At 34.2% G+C, this 26,765-nt stretch overlaps 1 protein-coding gene across 3 annotated transcripts in view; it reads left to right on the top strand.

The window, feature by feature from the left end:
• The window catches only part of SLC26A7 (solute carrier family 26 member 7), a 273,392-nt gene that overhangs the window by 133,591 nt on the left and 113,036 nt on the right, over positions 1–26,765 (top strand). For all 3 annotated transcript variants that reach the window (XM_074269726.1, XM_074269721.1, XM_074269713.1), the window contains one exon: positions 21,329–21,493. In XM_074269726.1, coding sequence (XP_074125827.1) covers positions 21,329–21,493 — 165 coding nt within the window. The remainder of the gene's footprint in view (positions 1–21,328; positions 21,494–26,765) is intronic.

The raw sequence follows: 26,765 nt of genomic DNA, 5'->3' as shown, positions 1-26,765 counted from the left end.
TCACTTAATCCTGCTTGTCTCAGTTTCCTCATCTATAAAATGAGTAGAAGAAAGAAATAACAAAGTACTCCAATATCTTTGCCAAGAAAACCATAATAGTTGGGCATGACAGAAATGACTGAAGAACAACTACCCAGTGATATTGTGAGGATCAAATAATGTTATAAATGTGAAACCCTTAGAACAGTACCTGGCACATAGTAAGCATTATATAAATGTTATCTAGCTATGGGAGTATCTGCCTTGGCTCCAAGCCTGACTTTTTAAAATTGATTCATTTTGATTGTTTCTAAATCATTGTATTCTGTCTTAATTGGATACTTAAGACATCTGAAAAATACTTTGATATACTAGAGATTTTTTTAGAGTGGCTTGGTGACAAATGAAATCAAGTTTATTTAATAATACAGTTAAATATTAGACAATGTATTTTCTATATATCTTACTGTGATCAATACATTGAATTTACATTTATTAAAAACCTGCTCTCTATAAAGATAATGTCACTATGTTAGGTTCTAAAGTACATAAGATATAGGGTACACAATCTATATAATATGTGCCATAAGACATGGAATTAGTATCTCTGCCACTTTATAGCAATAGCTATTAAGGAAAAAAAATGAATACAATCTTATGCATCATAAAGAGAAGCATAACATTCAGAAAGAATACTTGAGCAAATCACTTGCCCCCTTCATCTGTAGAATGATGTGATCTTCGTCTCTCAAGTACTCCTAGATGTAAAAATTTAATACAACTATAATATAGTTATGAACTATAATATGAAATAGGATGTGACATGTATAAAGGAGATATACAAAGTGCCTTCAGAGGTTGGAGAAAGAAGAGATTATATCTGTGGGTAAAAGATTCAAAGAAAACTTGGTGGAGGTGTTGATGTATAAGATTAGATGAAAAGGACAAGTAGAAATTTAACAAGTTGTAATATAAGGGTACAGTATAGGGGCAGAAGAAAATTGCTGGCAGTTGAGATACAGGGTATGGTATGAGCAAAACGCATGAAAATGATAAAAAAGGTGGGTGGTGAAGAATTAATAAAACATTTGGCAGGAGCATAGAGTACCTAACCTTTCTGGCTTCTTTTAAGTCTTAATCAAAATTTCATCTTCTATACAAAGCCTTCTAGAACCCTTCTGAATCCCAGTGCCTTCTCTCTGTTAATTATTTCTGATTTATCATGAATTTAGATTACTTTGTATTTATTTATTTGTATGTTGTCTCCCCTACTAAAATGTAAGGTCTTTGAGGACAGACACTATCTTTTACCTCTTTTTGCATTCCCAGTGCTTAGCATAGTACCTGGTACATAGTAGGCTCTTAATAAATGCTTACTAATAAATGATTGACAAAGTGGAACAATGTGAAATAAGTTTGGAAAAAATGATAATATCCTTTGTGCTCCAATACCTTTAAATAAAACAAATCAGCCTAAAAATGGTCAATTCAGTAGGTATCTGTAGACAAGTGAAGTAATTTATTAAAGCACCTTCTATGTGCCAGGCACTGCTAAGTGCTAGGGACACAAAGTCCAAAACAGTCATTGCTATTAAGAAAATACAGTCTACTAGTAATGATTGGTTACTCCCATTTTACATTATTTTTTAATTTTTATTTTCTTTTTCACATTAACATTTTTCTCCTCTCTTTTTTTCATATCACTATTTGTGATATTCTCTAGCATTTGGGATGGGGCTGGGATGAAACTGTAAACAGTATTCACTAACCAGAGTTGGCACAGAGCAGCATTTTAATGGAAACAACTTAAAACAAATAAAAAGTTCCTAGTCACTGATTTATTTTATCCAACAGTTTAGAAATCTAAACAGTAGGTTTTACAGCATAGGATTTTATGTGTTATTATTTGAATTAACTAACTGGGGGCAACACCTTTTCCACATTAAGGTTCTGAAATACAAATAAAGGCCATATGCCATGCTAGAGCATAGAGTATTAAGAGTTGTAAGGGATCTTTTGAAATTACTTAGCCAAGCTGCCTTAGCTTTACAGATGAAGAAACTGAGTCCTAGAGAAGTGAATTGCTCTATGTCATATAGCAAGTCAGTGACAGTTATTCTTCTAATCTTGGTCATTAGACAACAGATTCAACTCTTTTCCTACCATATTATATTTCTCTTGATCCAAAATTATTTTCAAGATCAGTTCTCTGTTTTACTCCATTGGCAAGTTTATTAGAGGAGAGGCAGTTTAAAAAAAAGACCTAAAACTTATTACTTCTTAAATTTATGACTGTTTATGTGAAGAAAGTATCTAAGGCCAGAGTCTGGAGCCATTGTAAATTGGATTTGAAAGTCTGAAGAGAGACATTGGACCATATCTATCAATCTTTTGGCAAAGAATATATTGATACAAGAGTTAGGTTGGAAAGTGTTTCTTTAGGACAGTGATAAAATGAGGTACCCATTTTCAGGATGACAGGATCAGAGAATTCCTTTGAGTAGAAGACATAGTTAAGATTCTTACTCCCCTATTTTAAACTGTTTTATGAACAGGGATATAATATGCATGATTTAACTTGCAAATAACTTTAGTTCTTCTCATTTAATGAAATTTGATGAAAAGAAAAAAAAGATACAACGTAATATTCCTCTGGGATCTTAATGACTCTGAGACTCAGTTTTTTTATCTTTAAAATAAAGATGATAATAGTACTCTATGTCACAAATTTCTTGTGACTAATTATATAGTTATGTAAAGCATTTAATAAATTTTAGCATGTGATAAATAGCTTAAATACATATACATGTATGTATATATTATTTTATGTAAGACTCAAAACAACCCTAGGAGATAAATACTATTATTTCTATTTTATATATGAGGAAACAAACAGGAAAAGGGTAAATGTGACATAAACAGTATTAGAACTCATCTTACCAACTCCAAGTTCAGTATATTATATACTGTGCCACCCTCATATTATTTATGAGCCAAACAAGTTATATGTGATAAATTAAAAAATCAAACCAAGTAGAAACAACATAAAAACTAATGAACTCTTTTCTGAATTGCCTGTGTACAACTTTCTAGGTCAGTTATACTTACAGGTTTTTGAATACTCCTAGTTGAGGAGTATAGAAACCTATTAGACATTAAGAAATTAATATTTTCAGCTTTCTTATGTGATAGGTCATATTCAGTTTCTATTATATGCAAATAATAAATGTAGTAAAGGATGGCAAGAATATTGAGCTAGGAAAGAACAAGACTGTACTCATAGCATTACCTGAACAAGGTCAATGACCATTGCATGCCTTGGATCTCTATAGTTTTCCTTATCCATAAAGTAAAAGAGTTGAACTTAGAGATGAAAAATGCCATTTTTATTTTATTCTAGGAATATTTTGGGCCACATTCTCAATGATTTAGTATCTTCTTAGTTTTAAATTAAGTATACTTGAAAATTTCCTTTATTTATTAAGTAGAAATAGAATTCAAAGTGCTTGCCACTGATGATAGGTCATTAATGGCCATCTTTGTATATGGACATTTTTGCTTGCTCATAGATATATAACAAGATGCATTGCATGTTCAGCAAGTCAGAAGTATTGATTAAGTGTCTGTTATGTTCCAGGGCCTATGCTAGGTTCTAGAAATCCAAAGACAATATGAAGTAGTTTTTACCTTTAAGGAACTTACATTCTAAATGAGGGAGGCAATATGTACCTATTTAAATGTATACAAAATTAGGTAAAGAATAAATTCAAAGGAAGGTACTAGTAGCCTGGAAAAAGATCTGGGAAGCCCTCATTTTAGAAGGTAGAAAGTGAGCTGAATTTTGAGGAAATTGAAATTGTTAGAGGCACAAGTGAGGATGAAGTACATTTGTTTACCAGAGTTCAAGATGGTTAATGCCAAGATCCAGAAACTTGAAATGAATTTCTCAGTGAGCAATAATAGTTTGCCTGACAATGTCTAAGAAGAGAATAATTATTAATAGGTTGGGTGCAGCATGTCTATGTCTTTAAATATCAAACAAACGACCCCAGATCCTAGAGACATTAGGAGTCATTAGAATTTCTTCGGTAGGAAGTGATAGGATCAGTTCTTGTGCTTTAGAAAAATCCCTTTAGCATGGGTTGGAGAAAAAAAAATCAAGACAGGCAGATCAACTAAAAGGCTATTGTGGTTGCACAGTTGAGAAGTGATATGTGTTTGAACTAGTAAGTTCATCTTATCCTGGAAGCAAAAGAAAGCCACGTTTTGAGTGGGGAAGTGACCTAAGTCTCAATACTCACTTCTTCTAGGTGGCCTTTTCTGACTACCACTTAGTATTCTCTTATTCCTTGCATTTTCCTTGTGTACTTTACCTGGGGTTTGTCATTCATCCTTGTCACTCCTGATCTTGTATCATACTTCCCTACATGCCATTTCCTTACAAGAGCTCTTTGACTTTGGGAGTCAATGTATTTCCAGTACTTTCAAGAAAAAAAAAAATTGATAGGCATTGAACCTACTAAAAACCAAATCACAACATATTAATGCATAGGAGAAGACTTGTTATTAATGGCGGAGCCAACTATCTTTATATGGTAGGACCTAAAATCATAATTAGTAAATCAATAAGAAAAAATAAAGAATAATGATGGGGGGAATCGTATATATAATTGAAATATCTTAATCCTAAAACTATTTAAATAAATAATTAAAATAAATGGTAAATAGATAATAAGAATGACATTGACACTGATTCTAAATAATTTTAGCTAGAAGTTTAGGGATAGAAACTAGATCTATGATTTCATTCGTGTTGGGAACTTTCCAATGAGGAAACTCTCTCTAGGCAGGCTGGTGGCATCAGGAAGAATTGAGTTCAAATCTGACCTCAGATGCTTATCATCTGTGTGACTCTAAGCAAATCACTTAACCTCTATTTGCCGAAAATAGTAACATCTACCTCACGTGGTTGTTTGGAGGATCTAATAAGATAATATTTGTAAAAAGAAAAAAGCACTTAGTGGGTAAAGAGGCATCTCTTTTGTAGATCATGTTAAACTAAGAAGGATAAGCAAGACACTATATAACAGCCAGAATTCAAAGAGATCTTGACAGGCTGGAGTATTAGAATGTAGTAAAATAAAATTTCTCTCTCCCTCTCTCTGTCTCTCCGTCTGTGTCTCTCTCTCTCTCTGTGCCTCTCTGTGTCTCTGTCTGTCTCTGTCTCTGTGTCTCTGTCTCTCTGTCTTTCTCTTTCTCTGTCTCTGTTTCTGTGTGTCTGTCTCTGTCTCTCTCTGTGTCTCTGCCTCTTTCTCTCTCTCTGTGTCTCTGTCTCTCTGTCTCTGCTTCTTTGCCTCTGTCTCTGTTTCTCTCTTCCCTTCCTTCTCCCCCCATATATATAAAGTAAATAAAACTAAATTTTGTCTTGAGCTACATTAAAAGGTATGATTTTCTTGTAACAAACAAAAAACCAAAAAAAGCATTAAGACAGTCCCTGGCATATTGTAGATATTTATATAAATGCTTATTCTTTTTACTTTCTCCCCGCCCCCCCATGCATATTGGCATCTTCTCTGCAACTTATTGTCTTAGAGCATTGTTTAGGGTTCTGTTAGTGACATGCCCAGGGTTTTAGCTGGTATGTGTTCAAAGTGGGACTGGAATCCAGGTCTCATTGGCTTCAAGGACAACTCAAAGCTGTTTAAGAATCCAGAAGTAAACAAACAACTGACTTACTTGCCAAACATACACAGAGAGAGTTAGACTATTAATTCTTTTGTAAAATCATATGAAGAAGGAAAATGTGAGCAATATAATCTCATAAAGAAGAGAGAAACAGTCAGCAGAGAGAAAAACTTGACAAGATTACCCAATAAGTGAAGGTGTCACAATATCTTTCAAGATTGAAAGGGAAAGGACTTTTAAAAAAATCATTATTTCCCACAGTTATCATCATCAAGAATAGTAGTAGAATCACAGACCAAAGCAGCCCTATTCTGAGTGTACTATAGAAGAGATAGAATGATCATTATGAGGAACAGAAAGAAGAAAAGCAGCCAGATTAGATCAGCTGTATGTAGAGGAGATCTGTGTTGGAGGTAGCACTTTTGTTAGGGCAATAAAGGGTCAAGATAAAATGCAGCTGATAAAAGGAGAAGAAACCAAAAATATGGTAAAACATCTGAGAGATTTTTAATAAAAAAATTGACAAATAGAGTATAAATAACCAACTTTCTAATGTATATGTAAGGACCCAGCTGGCAAAGTAGATAGAAACCTGGGTCTGGAATCTTTCAAATCTGACTTCTGTTGTGTGATTCTGGCCAAATCACTTACCTTCCATCTGCTACAATTTCCTCAATTATAAAATGGGAATAATTATAGCACTTGCCTTATAAGGTTGTTGTGTGGATCACATAAGGTAATATCTGTAAAGGATTTAGTACAACACCTGGTACATGATGCTTAGTAAATGCTTGTTTTCTTCCCTTCTTCCTATTGTATAAGTTTTTTTCCTCACCTATCCATGCAAAATCTTTATGAAGGACATTTGTATGTGAATTGAAGAAATCCTCCATATAGTCATTTGTAGGAAATGAACAGCCTTTTGAGTTATATAGAACAATGGGATCATATTTTTAGTATTTCACAATTAAATTATGTAGTCAAGATAAACTTCAATTATACCTTTTGTTTATTAATTTAAAAAACTCAACCCCCCTTGCATTTAGCACAGAGCCTGGCATATAGTAGACAATAAATACTTGTTGACTAGCAGAAAATTTGCTTTTATAAGCTCTTTTGCAACAAGTTGCCTACCTTGTTGGCAAAATAGTAAATAGTAAAACCATTCAAGATTCCTTGGAAATATAACAGAAATAATCTTGATCAACATCTTTCTCATGTATTTTCACCGAAGTGTTTGCTATTGTAATGTAGAAAATATAATTAAGAGATCAGAATCTCTGGGATTGTTGAATTTTTAAAGATATTCCTGTTTGTGTTGAATATTTCATTAAATATGGCCTAACATAGCCTTTTAAACATAATGTACATGCTTGACTTAGGTAAAAACCATTTATTAAGTTTTTGTTATTTGCATATACAAGTAGAAAAGCAAGACATTCCCTACTTTTAAGGAGTTCAAATCCTAATAGTATGAAATAGTACATATTGTAGCTTAAGCTATGAGTCAAATGGAAAGACCCAGTAGTCCTTAGGATACAGCAGCAAAGCAGATAATATTGTATCCTCTTTAATGTAATTTCCATTGATAAAACTATATCTATTTTTGATATTGAATCATTTGACAGTGCCCAGGATTTTGGTAACGAGAGCTTTCTTTTCATGGTCTTCAATAGCTGTGGTTCCTGAGGGAGTGGGGGGAAGCTGAGTGGCTTTATTTATAGAATGAAGTTGCCTGCTCACATCTCTGTAAGATTTGCTCCAGTGGGTGATAAGTGGGAAAGTTCAGGGTGAAAGGAGTGCTCTGCTATTCTTGAGATCTTGAGTTCACATGACCATAAGTAGCAGTTGGTCAGTGGTTAGTGTTAGTAGTGGTGAATTTTTCTTTAGATAATGATTGCTGAGACAGGGCAAAATATAGGAGGGGGGTGGCTTAGGGGATCTATTCCTAGAGCTCTTGGACACAGGGCATTCTTATTATAAGGAGAGCTGGTAGTTGATTTGGTGACAATGGTTTGGCTAACCATAGACACAACGCAGTTTCCTTCAAAACTTACTTCAGTAGTTAACTCCTACATGGTATTTTTTTGACTCTCCTTAGCTACTAATAGCTTCCTTCAACCAAATGATCCTGTAATTTAAAAAAAAAATATGTACTTATCAACATGTCCTGATAGAATCTAAATTCCTTGAGGGCAGAGCTTATTCCATATTTTATATAGAGGGTGTTATATCTGATAAGCTGAAAGCTGATTGATCAGAGTCTAGCAATTGCTAAGTACAAAGTTAACACAATAAATTTCTTTTAAATTAATAAATTGTAATACTTCCTTTACAGAGTCATAAATATCTTAGGTTCATTGTTCTAGAGCTAGAAAGGATCCAAGTATCATTTAGTCGAACTTTCTCATCTTACAAATGAAGAAACTAGGATTCAAAGACTATTTGCCCAAGGTCACAAAGGTGATTATCAAAGGCAGGAATTGAAATCAGGGCCTGAGGCACAAATATAACTTTTGCGTTGTTCTTAATTTTTTTCTGATTTATTAAAAAATTCTAAATAAAAATAGTCTTTTATTTTTTAAAATATATGCAAAGATAGTTTTCAGCATTTGCCCTTGCAAAACTTGTGTTCCAAGCTTTTCTTCCTCCTTATCTGTCCTCTCCCCTAGACAACAAGTAATCCAATATAGGTTAAACATTTGCAGTTATTCTAAATATATTTCTACATTTGATGATAACTTTTGTTAAAGGATTTATAAATCTTAAATTGTTAAATACACATCAGTTTTTGTTACTCATGGTTATTATTATTTTTAAAAGAATGAACCTATATTCCTTTATTAGATGTGTCCTTTTGGACCTGCTTGATGATGATGATGGGAGAAATAAATACAAAAATACACTCATTATCCTGTGGTGGACACATTAATGACATGATCTTGATGACTTGTATTGTACTGAATATAAAGGAAATGAGTGAAACAAAAGTCATGTATTTCTTTCCATTCACTTAGTTTCCCATTATAACACATTCATATACATAATGTTATTATGTATTATGTAAATGTTTTATATAAATCAGGACTTAGAACTCAACTAACTCAGCCTTTTTTAAATGGGGGTTTTAAAATCAGGGCCCATGCACTTAAAATATTTTTATCGATAAGTATTTCAATAAAATCCACCTCCTACAGGAAGCTTTTCCCAACCCATCTTAATTCAAGTACTTTCCATTTGTTAATTTTTTCTTATTTATCTTATATTTATCTTGCTTTTGTAGATATTTGTTTGTATGTTGTCTTCCTTATTGGATTATAATTTTCTTCATGGCAGGGACTGTCTTGCCTCTTGTATGTCTTCCTATACTTGGCATACTGCTTAGCACATGGTGGGTGCCTGATAAATGTTTTTTGATTGATCAACTGACCCCAGGTAATCACTTAATCGTAGTATCTTAGAATCCTAGTTTTAAAGCTAGGAAAGATTCAAGTATTATCTAGTCAAAGTAGCCTCAGTTTCTTCATTTGTGATGAAATGAGGATGATAATAACACTTACTTTACAGAAATGGGGGATTATGGTTGTAAGGACAAAATGAGTTAACATACATAAACCATTCTGCAAACTTTAAAGCACTATATAAATGTTTATATATTATTATTATGATTTATAATAGAAAAATTAGAAGCAGTCTCACATGCCTAATAAGTATTTAGGGAACCTGCTTAAATGAACACACAACTGTTTTACAATTAGCACATCAATTACATGTCTCTAAATGAGTGCTTTTGAGATGCTCGAGTAGTTGCCTAGGAGTTTTACCAGATAAACTTGTTGAGCAGAGGAAGTTTTTTTGAATAATGTGTTAATGCTAGTTGTAGTTCCTTGTTTAGAGAAATCAGCCAGTTATATTCTGCCCTTTAGTCAGATATTAATTATCATTTGTTTTTGGTCCTTTAATTTTCTTTTCCAAGAAATAATCAAGAAATGAAGTTTTGTTTTTTTCAATGTTGCTATTCATTTAGTTTTGTTTATTTGTTTGTTATTGGAAACTATTTTTCCATATCTTGCCCAAGCTGGAAATGATCTCCCAACAGTCTCCATGACTTATCTCAACGATGATCAGTACAGAAGTTCCAACCAGATTCTGATCTGGACTGATTCATCCCTTCTTTAGCAGTCTACTCCCATCTACAATGTCTTATTGCTCATGTCTTTCCACAATTCTTCCAATATTAATTAATCCCCATTACCTGTCATTTTTGGAAGTCACTGAATATGAGGGGAATCCTCGGAATGGTTTTCATTTTCATTTCTCTTATTGGTAGTAATTTGGAACATTCTTTGAAATGATTGAAAATTGTTTGCAATTCTTCATTTGAGAACTGTTTGTTTGTATCCTTTGACTACATTTGTTCCTATTTATATAATAGAAGTCTTTTCCTCTGATGCTAGATTATATATTTTGACCAGTGCTTAACAAAAGTATTAAATGATTGACTTGAACAAACACTTATTGACTCTGTTTGCAAGGCACTGAATCAAGTACTGGGGATTCAAAGTCAAAAAAGAAAGTCTTTGACTTCAAGGAGCATAATACATTATTTTTTATTTCATTCATAATTACATTATAAATAATATCAGTTTTTATAGTTTAATTCTGAAAGATTTTTTCCCATTGAGTTTATTTCTGTTGACTGTTGGAATTGAAACATCCTAAAAAAATAACAACCATCCTATAATGTAGGTTTTTTTAAAAAAATTTAATTATAGTTTTTACTTACCAGATATATGCATGAGTAATTTTATAGCATTGACAATTGCCAAACCTTTTGTTCCAATTTTTCTCCTCCTTCCTCCCAGATGGCAGGTTGACCAGTACATGTTAAATATGTTAAAGTATAAATTAAGTGCAATATATGTATACTTGTCCAAACAGTTGTTTTGCTGAATAAAAAGAATAGGACTTTGAAGTAGTGTACAGTTAGCTTGTGAAGGAAATCCAAAATACAGGCAGACAAAAATAGAGGGATTGGGAATTCTATGTAGTGGTTCATAGTCATCTCCCAGAGTTCTTTCGCTGGGTGTAGCTAGTTCAGTTCATTACTGCTCTATTGGAACTGATCTGGTTCATCTCATTGTTGAAGACGGCCACATCCATCAGAATTGATCTTCATATAATATTGTTGTTGAAGTATATAATGATCTCTTGGTCCTGCTGATTTCACTCAACATCAGTTCATGTAAGTTTCTCCAGGCATTTCTGAAATCATCTTGCTGGTCATTTCTTACAGAACAATAATATTCCATAATATTCACATACCACAATTTATTCAGCCATTCTCCAACTGATAGGCATCCACATAGTTTCCAGTTTCTGGCCACTGCAAAGAGGACTGCCACAAACATTTTTGCACATACAGGTTCCTTTCCCATCTTTAAGATCTCTTTGGGATATAAGCCCAATAGTAACACTGATGGGTCAAAGGATATGCACAGTATCAAAGGAAATACTATGATTATATCATAAGCAGTTTTTTTGATGTGACAATAATTGGAATGAAGTTTGAGGGTTTCTCTTAACATTCCGTCAGTCTGTTTCCAAAGCAAATTAAGCAATTCATCAAAAGAAAACCTTTTTAGTGAAACTAATGCATTGTTTATTATTAGCCTTGATGTCTAGTGAAAGAAAGGAGAAAGGAAGGAAGAAAAGGAGGAAAGAAAGGAAGAAAGAAAGAGGAATCAAGTAAAGAAGGAAGGAAGGAAAGGAAGGAAAGAAATGATGGAGGGAGGGAGAAAGAAGAGAGTATAGGAGGAAAGGAAGGAGAGAAGAAGGAAGAAAGAAGAAAGAAAGAAAAGAAAGGGAGAAAGGAAGAAAGAAAGAGGAAGGAAAAATTGAGGGAGAGAAAGAAAGAAAAGAGTATAGGAGGAAAGGAAGAAGGATGGAAGGAAGGAAAGAAAGAGGAAGAAAGAAAGGAGGGAGAAAAGAAGGAAGAAAGGGGAAAAAAAGAAGAAAGAAAAGGAAGAAAGAGGAAGCAAGTAAAGAAGGAAGGAAAGGAAAGAAATGAGGAGGAGGAGAAAGAAAGAAAGAAGAGAATATAGGAGGAAAGGAAGAAGGAAGGAAAGAAGAAAGGAAAGAAGGAAGGAAGGGAATTCTTCCTTGGTTATATGTGTTGATGTCTTACAACTATTTTAGTCAAGAAGTGGTTACTAATGTTTAACTTAAAGCCCACCCCAAAACAACCAGAACTTTTATGACTCAAATATTGTCTTCATCTTTAAAGAAATGACACACAAAATCAATCATTAATAAGAAAGGAAGAAAGGTAAGGGAAGAGAAGAAAGGAAAATAAGGCAGGAGGAGGAAAGGAAAGAGAAAGAAAACAAGAGAAAAAGAAGAAAAAGGAGAAAAGGAAATGAAGAAGAAAATGTTCCTGCCAAACAACAGCAGAAGCCAAGAAATAAACCCTGTACCCACTTACCACAATGAAGTGCTAATTTCAAAGTCAAGTTGGGACCTTTTAAATACTAGCATTAATAAGCAATCTTGCTCTAGAAACAAGCCCTCAATTGGAGGCAAATCACTTGTAAAAGCATCCTCCTCATGCTCTCCCTTGGCTTTTTTGTTCCACCAAGATGGGATTTTTGCCTGCTACTAATGTCTTCCAAGAATTGGAAAGGAGTTGGGGATTGTCCTCTTCCCATTTACTTTTGGAAATCTTCCCATGCTCCCCTACTCTGAAGCAACCACAGCGCAGGATTTCACTCCTGGAGTTCGTGGCGAGACACAGTTCCTTTGTCTGAGAATTGCACAAGAAGAAGATGTCAACAAGGAAGTCTAGAGTGACAGGGCCTCCCCTTGTGCAAGTGAACAAATGAATTCAGGCCTTGTAAGGGGACTCTCCCTTTTTGTCCTGATTTAACAGTAACAATTGTTGAGAAGCTATAAAATAATGGAGTGACAGGTCTGGAAGGAATCTGTTGAACCAGCTAGGGCATTCTGTCTCTTGATAAGAAAACATCCAAGGGTTTTTAATATAGGACTCAGGAACTTATTTTTTTCCCCTTTGGTGACTATTTCAATAGAATCAGTTTACTTTGTGATCCTATTAGTTTTATTTTATGCATTTAAAAATGTTATTCATAGAAAGGATCCATAGGCTTAACTTCACCATTCTATCAAAGGGCTTGTGACATAAAACAGTTTAAGAAGGTTTGATAATCCTTTCCTAAAAGATTGTCTAGAAATTTCTTTAAAATTGCCAAAGATAGAGGACCATAGCCCTCCTTGGTCATGTGTTTTGATATCTAACAACTATTTCATTCAGGAAGTTATTAATGTTTGACCTAAATCTTTCCACCCATAATTTAAGCCTGCAGAAACTCCAAACAAATAGAACTTTTAAGACTAAAGCATTGTCAAAATCAAATGAAGATGGCCTAGCTATAGCAGACCTAAAATTATATTATAAAGCTGCAGTTACCAAAACCATTTGGTATTGGCTAAGAAATAGACTGGTTGATCAGTGGAATAGGTTAGGTCCAAAGGAAAAAATAATCAATAACTCTAATTATCTAGTGTTTGACAAACCCAAGAACCCCAGCCTTTGGGATAATAACTCAATGTTTGACAAAAATTGCTGGGAAAATTAGAAATTAATATGGCAGAAACTAGACATTGACCCACACTTAACACCGTACACCAAGATCAGGTCAAAATAAGTTCATGACCTAGGCATAAAGAATGAGATAATAAATAAATTAGAGGAACATAGGATAGTTTACCTCTCAGACCTGTGGAAGAGGAATGAATTTATGTCCAAAGAAGAATTAGAGATAATTATTGATCACAAAGTAGAAAACTTTGATTATATCAAATTGAAAAGTTTTTGTACAAGCAAAACTAATGCAGACAAGATTAGAAGGGAAACAATAAACTGGGAAAACATTTTTACAGTCAAAGGTTCTGATAAATGCCTCATTTCCAAAATATATAGAGAATTGACTCTATAAGTAATCAAGACAATCTCCAATTGATAAATGGTCAAAGGATATGAACAAGCAATTTTCAGATGAAGAAATTGAAACCATTTCTAATCGTATGAAAAGATGCTCCAAGTCATTATTAATCAGGAATCTCGCTCACTATGAGTTCCCTAGCTAGGAAACTTTTAAAATTGTGAGTTAATGAACCCATATGGGGTCTCCCACTGAATGTGGGGGTATGAAATTATGAATTTTTATAAATTAATGTTGGGCTTGTATACCTATTTTATATATACTTATATAACCAGGGTCATGTAAAAATTTTTTTGGTGAAAGGTATTGCTAGAGGAAAGTTTAAGAAATCCTGTCTTATACCAACAAAATCACAGGAATGATTTTTTAAAACTGCAACTTTCCATAAAATTCTTCATTGCCAAATGTTGGGAGCTATTTGCTTTCCTCTTCCTTTGCAAATGAAAAAAAATATCAGGCAGTTTTTTGTTATTTATTTTGATGAAAGACTAAAGTGTTATAATCATGGTAAAGAGGAAGCAGCAGTGGCATTTTTGTTAAGCTCCCCAAGGGACTCCCTGGCAATTTTTAAAGTTATAAATGCATATCCATCCTTTATTGGAGAATCCCGCAAACTTTAGGGATGGCGTGGGTGTTGTTTAACACTCAAAGAATATAAAATGTTTCTTTTTATCACAATTTCGTTAACCGTAATCTTCATAATTTTTTTGGAACATTATTTAATTTTTATTTAGTTTAATTTTTTTTTCACTTTGGATATGGGGGTATTGTCATCTAGAAGAAACTGATTTTCCATTTAAACTCATGTATTTACAGTATTCTTTGATGCCCAATGGATTATATTAGCAGAGAAATCCTGGGAAATTTGCTGATATCTCCAGTTCAAAAACCCTTAACTTTAAAGATTTGTCCTATGCTGGGTACATTTTTTGATTACAAAAAAAATGAAGGATATGATTACAAAAAATATTTTGGCTCCTTAAAGAAATTGAAAAGGAGAATGCTCTTACTTTAGTTTTTCTGGGCTGCTAGATTCTAGTTTTTTTACAATCTGAAATGGTTGTTTCCCCCATCCATGTCTTTATGGATAGAACTCTATCAAGACAGTGGAAATGATCTAGAAGCAGAGGTAGAAACATAAGAATTTGGCTGGAAGTGGCAAATTACTTTGAATTGAATAATCTTTGTTTCTGAGTCTTGGCAAATAATGTACCTCTTGAGATGAGAACTGGAGTTTAGAAGAAAACCACAAGTAAATGAAAAATGTTTTCTAATCATTATTCATGGTCATGAAAAAGGATAAACTGTTGAATAAAAAAGAAAAGAAAACCATGAAGAAGAGCTCTTTACATTTCAATTATTTGTCCTTTTGAATAAATATAGAATAATTCTCAAATTTCCTAGTCCAAACTAAAATAGAACTTAATAACATTAGACAAATGTAACTCTAGTTTTGTAACCACTTAAGTAGTCACAATCCAAATAGTACCTTAAAGAGCTAAAAAAATTTAAATAAAAAAAAACTATCTGAAAGGCAGTGCAAGGGAAGGTATGCTGGGCATGAAGTCAGGGCTTCCATCTTGCTTCTGCTTACATTTGCTTCCTATGTGACCTTTGACAAGAAATGAATCTCTCTGGGCTTCAGTTTCCTCATCTGTAAAATGAGGGAGTAGAACTAATGGACCCAAGTCCTCTAAGAACCTTAAATCAGTAATCCTATGGATCCATTATCTTCAGGTTCTCAATTCTCACTCAGGGAAAAATTTGGACACTTGGGAAAATGGAACGCAACATTTTTTCCAGATTAATTCTGCAGCATTTCTACTTACAAGTTAGCTGGCCTTCTGTAAATCATCTAAGTATGAGTTTCCTTTTTTGTAAAATGAAGGGATCACATTAGATGGTTTCTAAGCTTCCCTCATATATCTTAATCCTAGTTGAAAGAAGATGGAATTATGATTCCATAGTTACTCTAGACAACCATATTTTTCTTGTGGCTATTTCATGGTTACCTATTTATTTTCTTCAAAGCATTTTTACTTTATTAATATGACTTGTATGTTTGAAAAAATACCAGTTGCCAAAAACAAAAACAACCCCCCCTGCTGTTTTGGCATTCTTTGTTGAGAACAACAGATTGCCAGTTTCTATACTGGCAAACGATAGTGTTTGCATTACTACATAGGTAATTGAAGGGGGGTGTTAAGCTGCAAACAATTCACACAAAGTGCTTTCTTTTCTGCTCAGTTCTCTAGTAAGTTTTTTGAAATGGAAAATATGGTGTGATTTTTCTTGCCTTTCCAAAACTGGTGGCAGCTTTCCTGCCACTGACCAAAATTATTCCTACTACTGACAAATCCATTAGATTGTGAGCTCCTTGGTGGAGAGTCTGTTCTTTGTCTCTTTTTGTATCCCCAGCAATTAACATAGTGCCCAGTACATAGTAGGTGCTTAATTAGTTCTTTGACTGAAATATACTTGATGAAATTGGTTCTACTGTGAGAAGGTGTGACAGATGGGATCACAGAACCATAACTGGACAGGATCGTAGAGCCTGTCTTGTTCACTTAAATAGAAATGAAGAAGCCATGGCCACACAGAACTGAGATGTGAACCCAGGTTCTGTAACTACGTTCATTGCTCTTTTCTACTGTATCATGCTATTTTGAGTTTACAGATAATCCACTATGTCAGTATCATCTCCAGATTTTATGGCCTTTGGCTAAGGACCATTGCACCATAAAACTAATAGAAGGTCAAAATGATGCAAATGAAAATTCAGTAGTGCCAGTGCAGATATAAAGCAACACTGGTAATTTGATATAGCACATTATTATGAAATCAAGATTCCTAATTCCTAGTACCTCCTTATTTAAAATTGCATCTATATCCAATACTGCTAGGTTCTTACTAAGTGCTAAGTTGGTACTAGCCTTTAGGGGAGTTTTACCCCTGTGAACTCCTGGGGAGGAGCTTACATGTTTAGGAGGAGCAAGTTCATCGGGTGAAGTATTTTTTCCCAGAAGCCTCTGAGTTATTCCATGCCCATTCTCTGGGAGGATATAAGAAGACACCATTGAGCAAGGGAAGAGTCTTGTCTGGGCCAGACCTAGGGCGGCTCTCTGGAGGAAGAGGAGTCTCTACTCTTGGTCAGAGTTGGGACGGCTCTCTGGAGGAAGAAAAATCTGGCGGAGAGATTGAGTTGAGACAGCAGATCTCCTCCCAAAGAGCGATTGGCAGTCTCTGGAGACAACAGAACTTTACATATTGGAGCACTTAGTAAGAACCTATCATCTCGTTATCTCATTAGCACTTAGCATCCTCCAACACTTAAGTTTCTAACTTTTCCAACAAGGATTTTAAAGTTCATTTCTAATTACTGTTTTGTTTTGTTTTTCTTACAGATGATATAAGTTGCCTAACGCAAGTAACATGTCGAACTAACCTGTTTTGTTTCCCACTTCTATTAGTGATAGTCATGAATGGAATGTTATTTAATTTTAAATGGAAAGATCATTTTGGTAGTTTTTCTGGGAAGGTTTCTACTCTTTTTTTTTTTTAATTTTTTTTATTATATATATATATATATTTTTATAATATTATCCCTTGTATTCATTTTTCCAAATTACTCCCCTCCCTCTATTCCCTCCCCCCGATGACAGGCAATCCCATACATTTTACATGTGTTACAATATAGTCTAGGTACAATACATGTGTGTGAATATCATTTTCTTGTTGCACAATAAACATTAGAATCCGAAGGTACATGCAACCTGGGCAGACAGATATTAGTGCTAACAATTTACATTCACTTCCCAGTGTTTCTTCTCTGGGTGTAGCTACCTCTGTCCATCACTGATCAACTGGAAGTGAGTTGGGTCTTCTTTATGTTGAAGATTTCCACTTCCATCAGAATACATCCTCATACAGTATTGTTGTTGAAGTGTACAGCGATCTTCTGGTTCTGCTCATTTCACTCAGCATCAGTTGATTTAAGTCTCTCCAGGCCTCTCTGTATTCCTCCCGCTGGTCATTTCTTACAGAGCAATAATATTCCATAAGAAGGTTTCTACTCTTAATGATGTGGTGAACTCAGGTAGCATAGCGAACTAAATCTGAAAGTTTTAATCATTGTGTTCACTTTGGAACCTTTTATGCATGAGGAAATCAAATTATGACTTTGCTGATGAAAATAATTGCAGAAACACATAAGCATATATATATATATATATATATATGCAGATTTATGTAGGCAGATGTGTTCATATGCACGTATGTAAATACTCCCTTCACCTCTGAAAGACTTTGTTTTCCTGTCCAGGACTCCAAAATCACTAAATATACTGTGAGTCAAAAGACCCAGATTTATGTGCCTTCTGGACTCATCAGTTACTAGCTGAATAATTGGAAATTAGTAGTCATTTAGCCCAGTTAGGTGGTGCAATGAATAGAGCACCAGATCTGAAGTCAATAAGACTCATCTTTCTGAGCTCAAATCTGCCCTCACACACTTTGTAGTTGTGTGACAGCTTAGTATCTGGGCAAGTCATTTAACTCTGTTTTGCCTCAGTTCCATTATCTATAAAATGAGAGAAGAAAATGACAAACTCCAGTACCTTTGCCAAGAAAAGCCCAAATAAGATTACAGAGAATCAGACATGACTGAAGTAACTGATAAGAAATAAAAAATATTGGGCATCTAAGTGGCACAGTGGATAGAGTACTGGGCCTGGAGTCAGGATTTTCATCTCTTATGTTTCTTTTATTTGATAATGTAAGAATAAGTATAGTGAAATGGGAAGTGAAACCCAAGATTTAAAAAAAAATTAGTAATAGAACCTCTAAGTAAGTTCAAATCTCTTAGCTCAGATTCCAAATTACTTCCCCCTTATTTCATTGTTTCTGGTCCTAATTTTAGATTTCCCATTCATATATACCATTAATGAAAGAATGAAAAAAATGTAGTTGCTGAATTGTTTTTCACTGCATTAGAACTGTCTTTTTGCCTCTTTTTTAAATATCCTTAGTGCTTAGCACAATACCTGCACATAGGAAGCACTTAATAAATGTTTTATTGATTGATTAGTTGATTGATATAACAGCCAATAAAAGGTACATGATCTCAGGAGCTTGTGTTTGGAACTTGGGAGATCATATACTATATGATATATAGTATACATACATATACTAGCACAGCTTTCCCTGGTTGGATTACTTTTTGAGTATTGTGTTCAGTTCCGGATGCCGTACCATCTGGACATTTCCCAGAAGGGGATGACTAGAATGGACAAGAGCTGCAAGATCATGCCATATGAAGAATAATTAAGGGAACTAAGAATAAAACCCTGGAGAAAATTTATGGGTGGGGCATAATAGCTGTCTTCATATGTCTGAAGGGCTGACACTTGGAAGAAAGATTAAAATTGTTCTTTTTGGTTTCGGAAGACAGAAATAGAAGGAATAAGTAAAAATTTCAAAGAGGCAAGTAAGTTAAAGCTTGGTTTAGGAAAAGAGATTTCCTAATAATTAAAGCTATTCATAAATGAAATTGGGCTGTCTCCAGAGATAATGGGTTTCCTCCCAATGGAGGTTTTCAAACAAAGTCTGGCTGTGTAGTAGAGACCATTTTTGTTGAGTTGTGAGTTTATTAGATAACCTTTGAGATTTCTTCCAACTCTGAGGTTATGTAATTTTACTTTCAATAATCTTTGAGGGATCATGACAAATAGAAGGGCTGGAAGTATAGAACGGAGCAATCAATTATTGTCCTGAGGGAAAAGGTAGATCCCAGAAACTGTGGTCCATCAGACTTAATGTTGACTACTGATTAAATTGTAAAGTAGATTATTTAGCATTTGGTTTTTGACCATTTAAAAGATGATGTGAGTTGCTTTATATGTGTCAAGATGAGGCAGCAAGTAAGTGGCAAAGTAGATAGATAAGGTATACTGCCTGAAGTCAGGAAGACTCAGCTTCCTGAACTTATTAGCTGTGTGACACTGGATAAGTCACTTAACCCTGTTTGCATCAGCTCATCTGTAAAATGAGCTGGAGAAGGAAATGACAATTTGCTCTAGAATCTTTGCCAAGAAAACCTCAAATAGAGTTATGAAAAGTCAGACATTGCAATGACTAAACAACAGAAATATATGTTAAAGACACATTGAGGCACACTTTTTTTTTTTCTGGTTGAGGTAAGGAGTCAGCCTATATTTTCCCACAATGACCGAACTATTCAAAGGAGGAAGTAGAGGAATGAGAGAATTCCTTCTCATTCTTACTAGATCTTGGAGGACCATAAGCACTGCTGCTTGACCTGTGTGTTAACAAATTTGTGTAGATTTATTTGACTGACTGAGGTGTAATGCTTGGAGTATTAGGGGAGGGATAAATTTGGAGAACATTGTTTCTATAGTGATTCTTCCATAATCTTTGTTGATTCTAGACAGATTTTTCCTCTTCTCTTCCTCTTTGCCTTTCTACACAGAATATCAACTCCAAGAAGTCTTTTATCAGATCCTGTCAGAGGGAATAGTTCCAAAACAATTAGGGCTTATGTCTCAGGATCTTAGGGGGCAGTCCTCCAAAGATCTCTTTCCTTCCTTCATGCCTAGAAAGACTCGGTCTACCAGATGTGAAAGAGTGAATTAGACTCATCATTACCAATGGGTTGCTGTCAATGTCTTTATTTTTTGGTTTCTTTGTATTAATATATAGTCTTTACATACATTATTACTATTGTTATTTATATGGATTTGTCTTTAAAGTGCTTTTTTTTTTTTTGGATTGGTTCATTTTTAAAATCAGAAAATATAACAGCTTTAAGTAAACTTTCCTTTTGCATCTAATTTTATTTAAAAGACTTGGGAATTTTGTTTAGGAGCAAGCATAAAACAAATTAGTACAATATGTTTCATGTCACATCAGTACTGATGTCAGTTTCTGACAAAGGAATCTTTTGTAATGCTGGAGAAACTGAGGCAAGATAGAGATTAGAGAGTTTTACTTAAAAGGGAGAATTGTGCTGGGGGCATGCTGCCCCCAGGGCTGATGTCCAAAGCATCCAGTAACCAATGTGGGTTCTCAATGACATATATATATATATATATATATACACATATGTTTATACACACACATACGTACATACACGCAGGGGCGGAGTCAGAGCACTGAGAGTGGGAATGGACTATCAATCCATTTCTGACAGGGTGGGGGGAGGCACTGGACATTCTGTTAAATTGGGATAAAGAAGAACAATGACAGGACAGGGGATAGGACCATAAATTCTTGATGACAGAAGGAGTTAGGAGCCAGGAAATCTGAACTCCCCCTTATCTAGAATCTTACATTGACAATTTATAATCTTAGAGCAAGTAGCCCTGAGTTATATCAGTCTTAATGAACTGGAGAAGGGGTTTGCAACTAAGGGGATTGAGGCAAAACAAATAGGGAAACTGAGTCAGGACAATTAGGGAAATAGGACAATAAAAGGGAACTGTGGCACAACACTTTCAGTTCATGAATGGATCTTCCCATTTCTTGTGGATAGCTTGGTGCTTTCTAATAAAATGATCATTTCAGAGCTCAGGAACATTGCATTTGAATGGATTTTAAATGATGCCTGTGTGTCTTTGGTTCCCCAGATCGTCATGTTTGTGCTGCAGCTGGGCAGTGCTACTTTCTTGCTAACAGAGCCTGTGATCAGTGCAATGACAACTGGAGCTGCTACCCATGTTGTGACCTCACAAGTCAAGTATCTCCTTGGAATGAAAATGCCATATATCTCAGGACCATTGGGATTCTTTTATGTGAGTTTGTCATTTTTTTTCCTTTCCTTTCCTTTTTTTTTTTCTTTTTTCACCTTCAAATTCAACAAGAAGAATATAGTTTATATTTATATGAGGATCTCAAATCTAGAGCTGGAAGGAACCTCAGAGTCATCTAGATCAACTCCTTTATTTTACAAATGAAGAAGTTGAGTTCCAGAGTATTTAAATGGCTTGTCCAAGGTCATAGAGGAAGTGACAGAACCAGAATTCAAACTTAGATCTCTTGATCTCATGATTTTAATTGGTAGTTTTTCCTTTGTGAAATAATAATAAAAGTAATAACAATAATAAATAATTGGTGACATTTCTACAGCACTTTAAGGTTTATAAAGGGCTTTACATGCATCATCACAATGGAGTTTTATAATTCTTCAAGGTAGGTGTTGCAATTATTAATATTATTCTCATTTTACAAATGAGGAAACTGAGGTTTAAAGAGTTTAAGTGGCTTTGTCTAGAGTCTCATAGTTTTTTAAGTACTAGATTTAGTATTCAAACTTGGATTTCCCAAACTGTAAGTGTGGGAATTATACTATGCTAAAGTGTTTCTCTAGATACTTTCTGTTCAAATAAGATATTCTAGGATTTTTGGAATACAGTTTAGAAAGAAAAATAGTTAAAATTTAAAATTAATCACTTACAAGGCAAACTAAATCCATGCTGCAGTTGGGTAAGGATAAGAACAAATGACTATTTTATTTTTCTTTTAAAGAATCATACTCGCTGTTAAATTCACTCTTTAACCATCTAACCCAAAATTGACCCAGTTTCCTAATAAAACCATATGTCATATAAAATTCTTCCCATGACTTTGAACCAGAACCCTAGTAAAACACTGGCAGAAGAACCCCATTTTCAGACAGCCAATTTAGCAGCAGGCCACCTAACCTTGAGGGACAAAAGGATTGTTAGGTTCCTGTGTTGGTTTAATTTTTTTTTTTTTTGCCCTGAAGTGGGCTCTCATAGAATTTGACTTAAAGAACCCTGATTTAGTAAGAGTCATAATTTTCCCTTACCTATTGAATAAGTTAAATTCTAATCAGCAAATTTTTAGGATCAGACAAACTTGCCTGATATCTGCTCAAGCTCAGGTCTGCTAGTGATGTTAAAGATTATTTCACAATGGCATTCTTGGGTTCATTAGTGGTTATGCAATGAAACCTGGCTCTGGAGCTTGATAATTTGCGATCATATTCTGCCAAGTTGCTTACTACATGTATAACTTTGAGCAAATCATTTAATCCCTTGGGCTTCAGTTTCCTTGACTAAAGTAGAATGGATTGGGCTCTCTTCTAGTTCTAGATTGATTTTATAAGCATTTACTTATAAAGGTTAAAGCAGATTTAAGTAGAATGCCTATTACTGATTAGTCTATTATTTAAAGTCTTTCCTTTGGATGGATGTTACATGGATTGTGGGAATTAATGTCAGAATATAATCTTAACATCTGCAGTTCAATAGACTGAAGACTATCATCTAGGAGATGCTATAAATAGAAGATAATGCTTTCAAAGTACTAAAAGTTGACTTTCAAAGTCAAGTCAACAAGCATTCATAAAGTGCCTATGATATATACATGACACTGTCAATTCAAGTGGGAAGCAAACAGAGCCCATAACATCATATCACTTTGTGGGGCTGGCATTATGCTTTGGGATAACTGATCAAAGGTTAAAGGATGCAGAGGTTGGACATTAAGGTTTATCAGCAAAACCTTATAGCTGGGAATTTATTAAGCAATTCAAGATGGATGGATAACTGTTTTTGAAGTCTAATCCATGGTGAATACCTTGGCCAGGAATGCCTTTATTTGATGAAGAAACTGGAAAACCAGTCAAGAGGGCCATCTTCTCTAGGAAATGGAACACCAAAATTCATCATCAATTTAACTTCAGACCCCAGATCAAACAAATTAAAAGTTTCATTTAGTTTATTCTATGCTGAAATGCATAATTCAGATGTTGTTACATTTTATCATTTTCATCAGAATCACAAAATCATAGAATTTTAGAGTTAGAATAGCTTCAGAAACCATCCAATTCCTTCAATACCTCAAAGAATCCCAAATACAGGATATTCTTAGGAATAATCTTAACCTTTGCTTGAAGATCTCCAATGATAAGAAACCCACTATCTCCTAGAGAAGCCTATTGTACTTTTGTTGACCTATGGGATATATTCAGTAGCAAATAGATAATGGATTAAACAGTAATGAGGCTATGATAATTTATTCATACTAATAGGTTTATTTCCTTTGATCAGACTTATAATTACATTGGTATAAGGATCTTTCAACGAGATAATTATCTCTGTCAATGAACTTTTATACCCTTTCTCAGCAGTTTATAGTCTTAGAGAGTGATTTAGAGCAATGAAAAGTTGTTACTTGCATTAATCACAAAGCAATTTGTGTCAGAGGCAAATTTTCAACTCAGGTCTTCTCATTCCAAGGCTAGCTTTCTGTATTCATTATGCCTGCTACTTTAATCAACTATGTTATAGGTAGGATTAGGTTATTTATGTGTGGAGAATGGATGATCATGTTCCCAAGAAACTCATAAAGAACTGAAACTGAATTGAAGCTATAAGCAGGAAAAACAGAAATTTTTTTTAAAGAATTCACTAAACAATAGAAATGAATATGACACTTTTGAGAAACTATATAAAACTATAAGGCAGCTATGATGAGTGGGAGAAGATTTTTTGATTGTTGGTTGTTTAGTTTATTGGTTTTAGGCTGTCTTTAGAGTCTAGGAAATGGACCCAGAAAGGTAACAGATTTTGCAATTAGTGCATCTATCATCACAAATACAAAGATAGTCTTCCCATGTACAACTGAAGAAAATGAATATTGGGAGCAAATTGGTCTTTTCAATCACATGCAGATAATCTTTATGTTCTGAATTAGAGCTCCTATCTAGGGGGTGAGCTATATTGATTGATGAATAAGTAGAAGCAAACTCACTTAAACCATAAACCTATCTGGGCCACACTAAATCATATTTCATATTCCATTCAACTTTCTACTTGGACCAACTTCCTATCTGTCCTGCTACTACCTCATTTCTTCCCATATGGACCAGCACTTTTTGGTCTGCAATTCAAGTAATTGTGCCCCTGGTCCCTGAGGTATAATTCATTAGTTTTGGAATTCTCACCCCAGAGACCGAGCTGTTTTGATTGATGAATGAGAACAACTTCATCTAGACCAGTATATAAAATTTGTCTTAAATCAGACTGTATTTTACATCTCATTTCCACATCACCACAGGCACATTGGCTCCCCTGTGGACCAACTCCCCATCCATATAACTCCCTAGGTAAAGTCTCCCTTCCTGGTCACTATTTCCATATCTATCTATCTATCTATCTATCTATCTATCTATCTATCTATCTATCATCTGTCTGTCTCTGTGTCTATCTCCATTTATCTCCATTTAGATAGATGGAGATAGATATTTTCCTCCCATTATTAGAATACTCCTCAAGTACAAGGACTCTCTTACTTCTATATTTGTATTCCCAATGCTTGGCACCAGGGAAGTATTTAATAATTTTTTTCATTCATTTTTATTTATTTATTGGATTGAAATTTGGGCAGAGGCAAAGCAGAGGCAGAACCTAGGCCACTGTGATAGTTTCATTAAAGGGTCCTGTAATCTTCTAGGGATTCTCACCAGAGAGGTCCAATTATCTATAAGGACTTCTAGATCTCCGTGCTTCATCATAAGTTGCATTTATGCCAGACTGCAAAAACTGCTGAAATAGAATTCCTTTTTGCCTTCTGTAAAGTTACACTATTAGTACCATAGAGCGATGGGTTAGTTCTTCTAGACAGACATTTCAGAAAAGCACACTGATCTGTTATAATTTTGACATGTGTTTAAACACTTTAAGGTTCCTCTTCAAATATAAGTTCTAATTAACAGATTTATGAAGTTAACAAAATTTTCCAAGACAACAAATTATCTAGTGTCTATTCCATAGGTAATATTTTTTTTTGCATTTCAATTTATTATTGATTTATTTTGTTTTTAATGTTTTGTTTTTTTAATTTTTGAGTCTTTTTAAATTTTGAGTCCCAAATGCTTTTTCTCCTACCTCCTATACCAACTGAGAAGACAAACAATATGTTACCCAATATGATATCAATTATACATGTAAAATCATGGAAAATGTATTTCTATATTAGCCATAAGGTGTTATCTTCAGAAAGAAGTACATAGTGGATGCAATGTAAGAACCTAGGAAGATCACCGACACTTCCCAGCTATATGACAAAAGGATTCACTTAACATCACCTCAGTCACCTTTTTATTACTCTTAATTATGAACACATGCTATTTTGGTTTGTAGAAAGAGCTTCCAAAGTTACAGGACAACATAAATATATATTGAGGTGTCTTTATACCTTGATGCATCTTGATATCTTGACATATCTTTATAATCAATGAATCAAATATTAAGTACCTGTGAGTTCCAGGTACTATGCTAGGCACTATATCTACAAACTTTCTTTATTAGATTCTCATAGCATGCATAGAGCTGAGATGTCTTGATGGTTGAATGAGTACAAATTCACCTAGCAGTACAAATTCACCTAGCCCACTACATGTAGCCATCCCTAAATTATAACCATGTTTTTGAAGCTATGTGGTCATCTGCCCACAGCTAATGGCTGGGAAGGGAAGATGTCTTTATCATAAGATTATAGATCAAGATTTGGAAAGGAACCCAGAGATTATTTAATCCAATATCTTCATTTTACAGATGAAGAAGCTTGAAAAATCACTGAGATTGTATTTTTTAATTTGATGTTTCATTTTCCCTAATTGCAAGTAAAAACAATTTTCAACATTAATTTAAAAATTGATTTCCAATCTCTCTTTCTCCTTCCTCACCCTTCCTCTTTGAGAAGGAAAGGAATTTCATAATAGATAATATATGTATAATCATTCAAAACATATTTCTGTATTAGTTATGTTATAAAAGAAAACATAGATCAAAATAAAAATCCAAGAAAAAATAAAGTAAAAAAGAACTATGCTTTAATCTGTTTTCAGATTGCAACAGTTCTTTCTCTGGATGGACTGCATTTTTCATGATAAATCCTTGCTTAGAACAGTTATGTCATCCACAGTTGATCATTTTACTATTGTCATTTACAGTTGATCATTGCTGTGTGCAATGTTCTCCTGAATCAATGCAATGCATTGATGTGTGCAATGTTCTCCTGAATCAGTTCATGTAA

The sequence above is a fragment of the Sminthopsis crassicaudata genome, chromosome 1 (assembly GCF_048593235.1).
Source record: "Sminthopsis crassicaudata isolate SCR6 chromosome 1, ASM4859323v1, whole genome shotgun sequence".
Lineage (NCBI taxonomy): Eukaryota > Metazoa > Chordata > Mammalia > Dasyuromorphia > Dasyuridae > Sminthopsis > Sminthopsis crassicaudata.
Note: the sequence above shows the minus strand (reverse complement) of the source record. Positions and strands in the feature narration are given on the sequence as shown.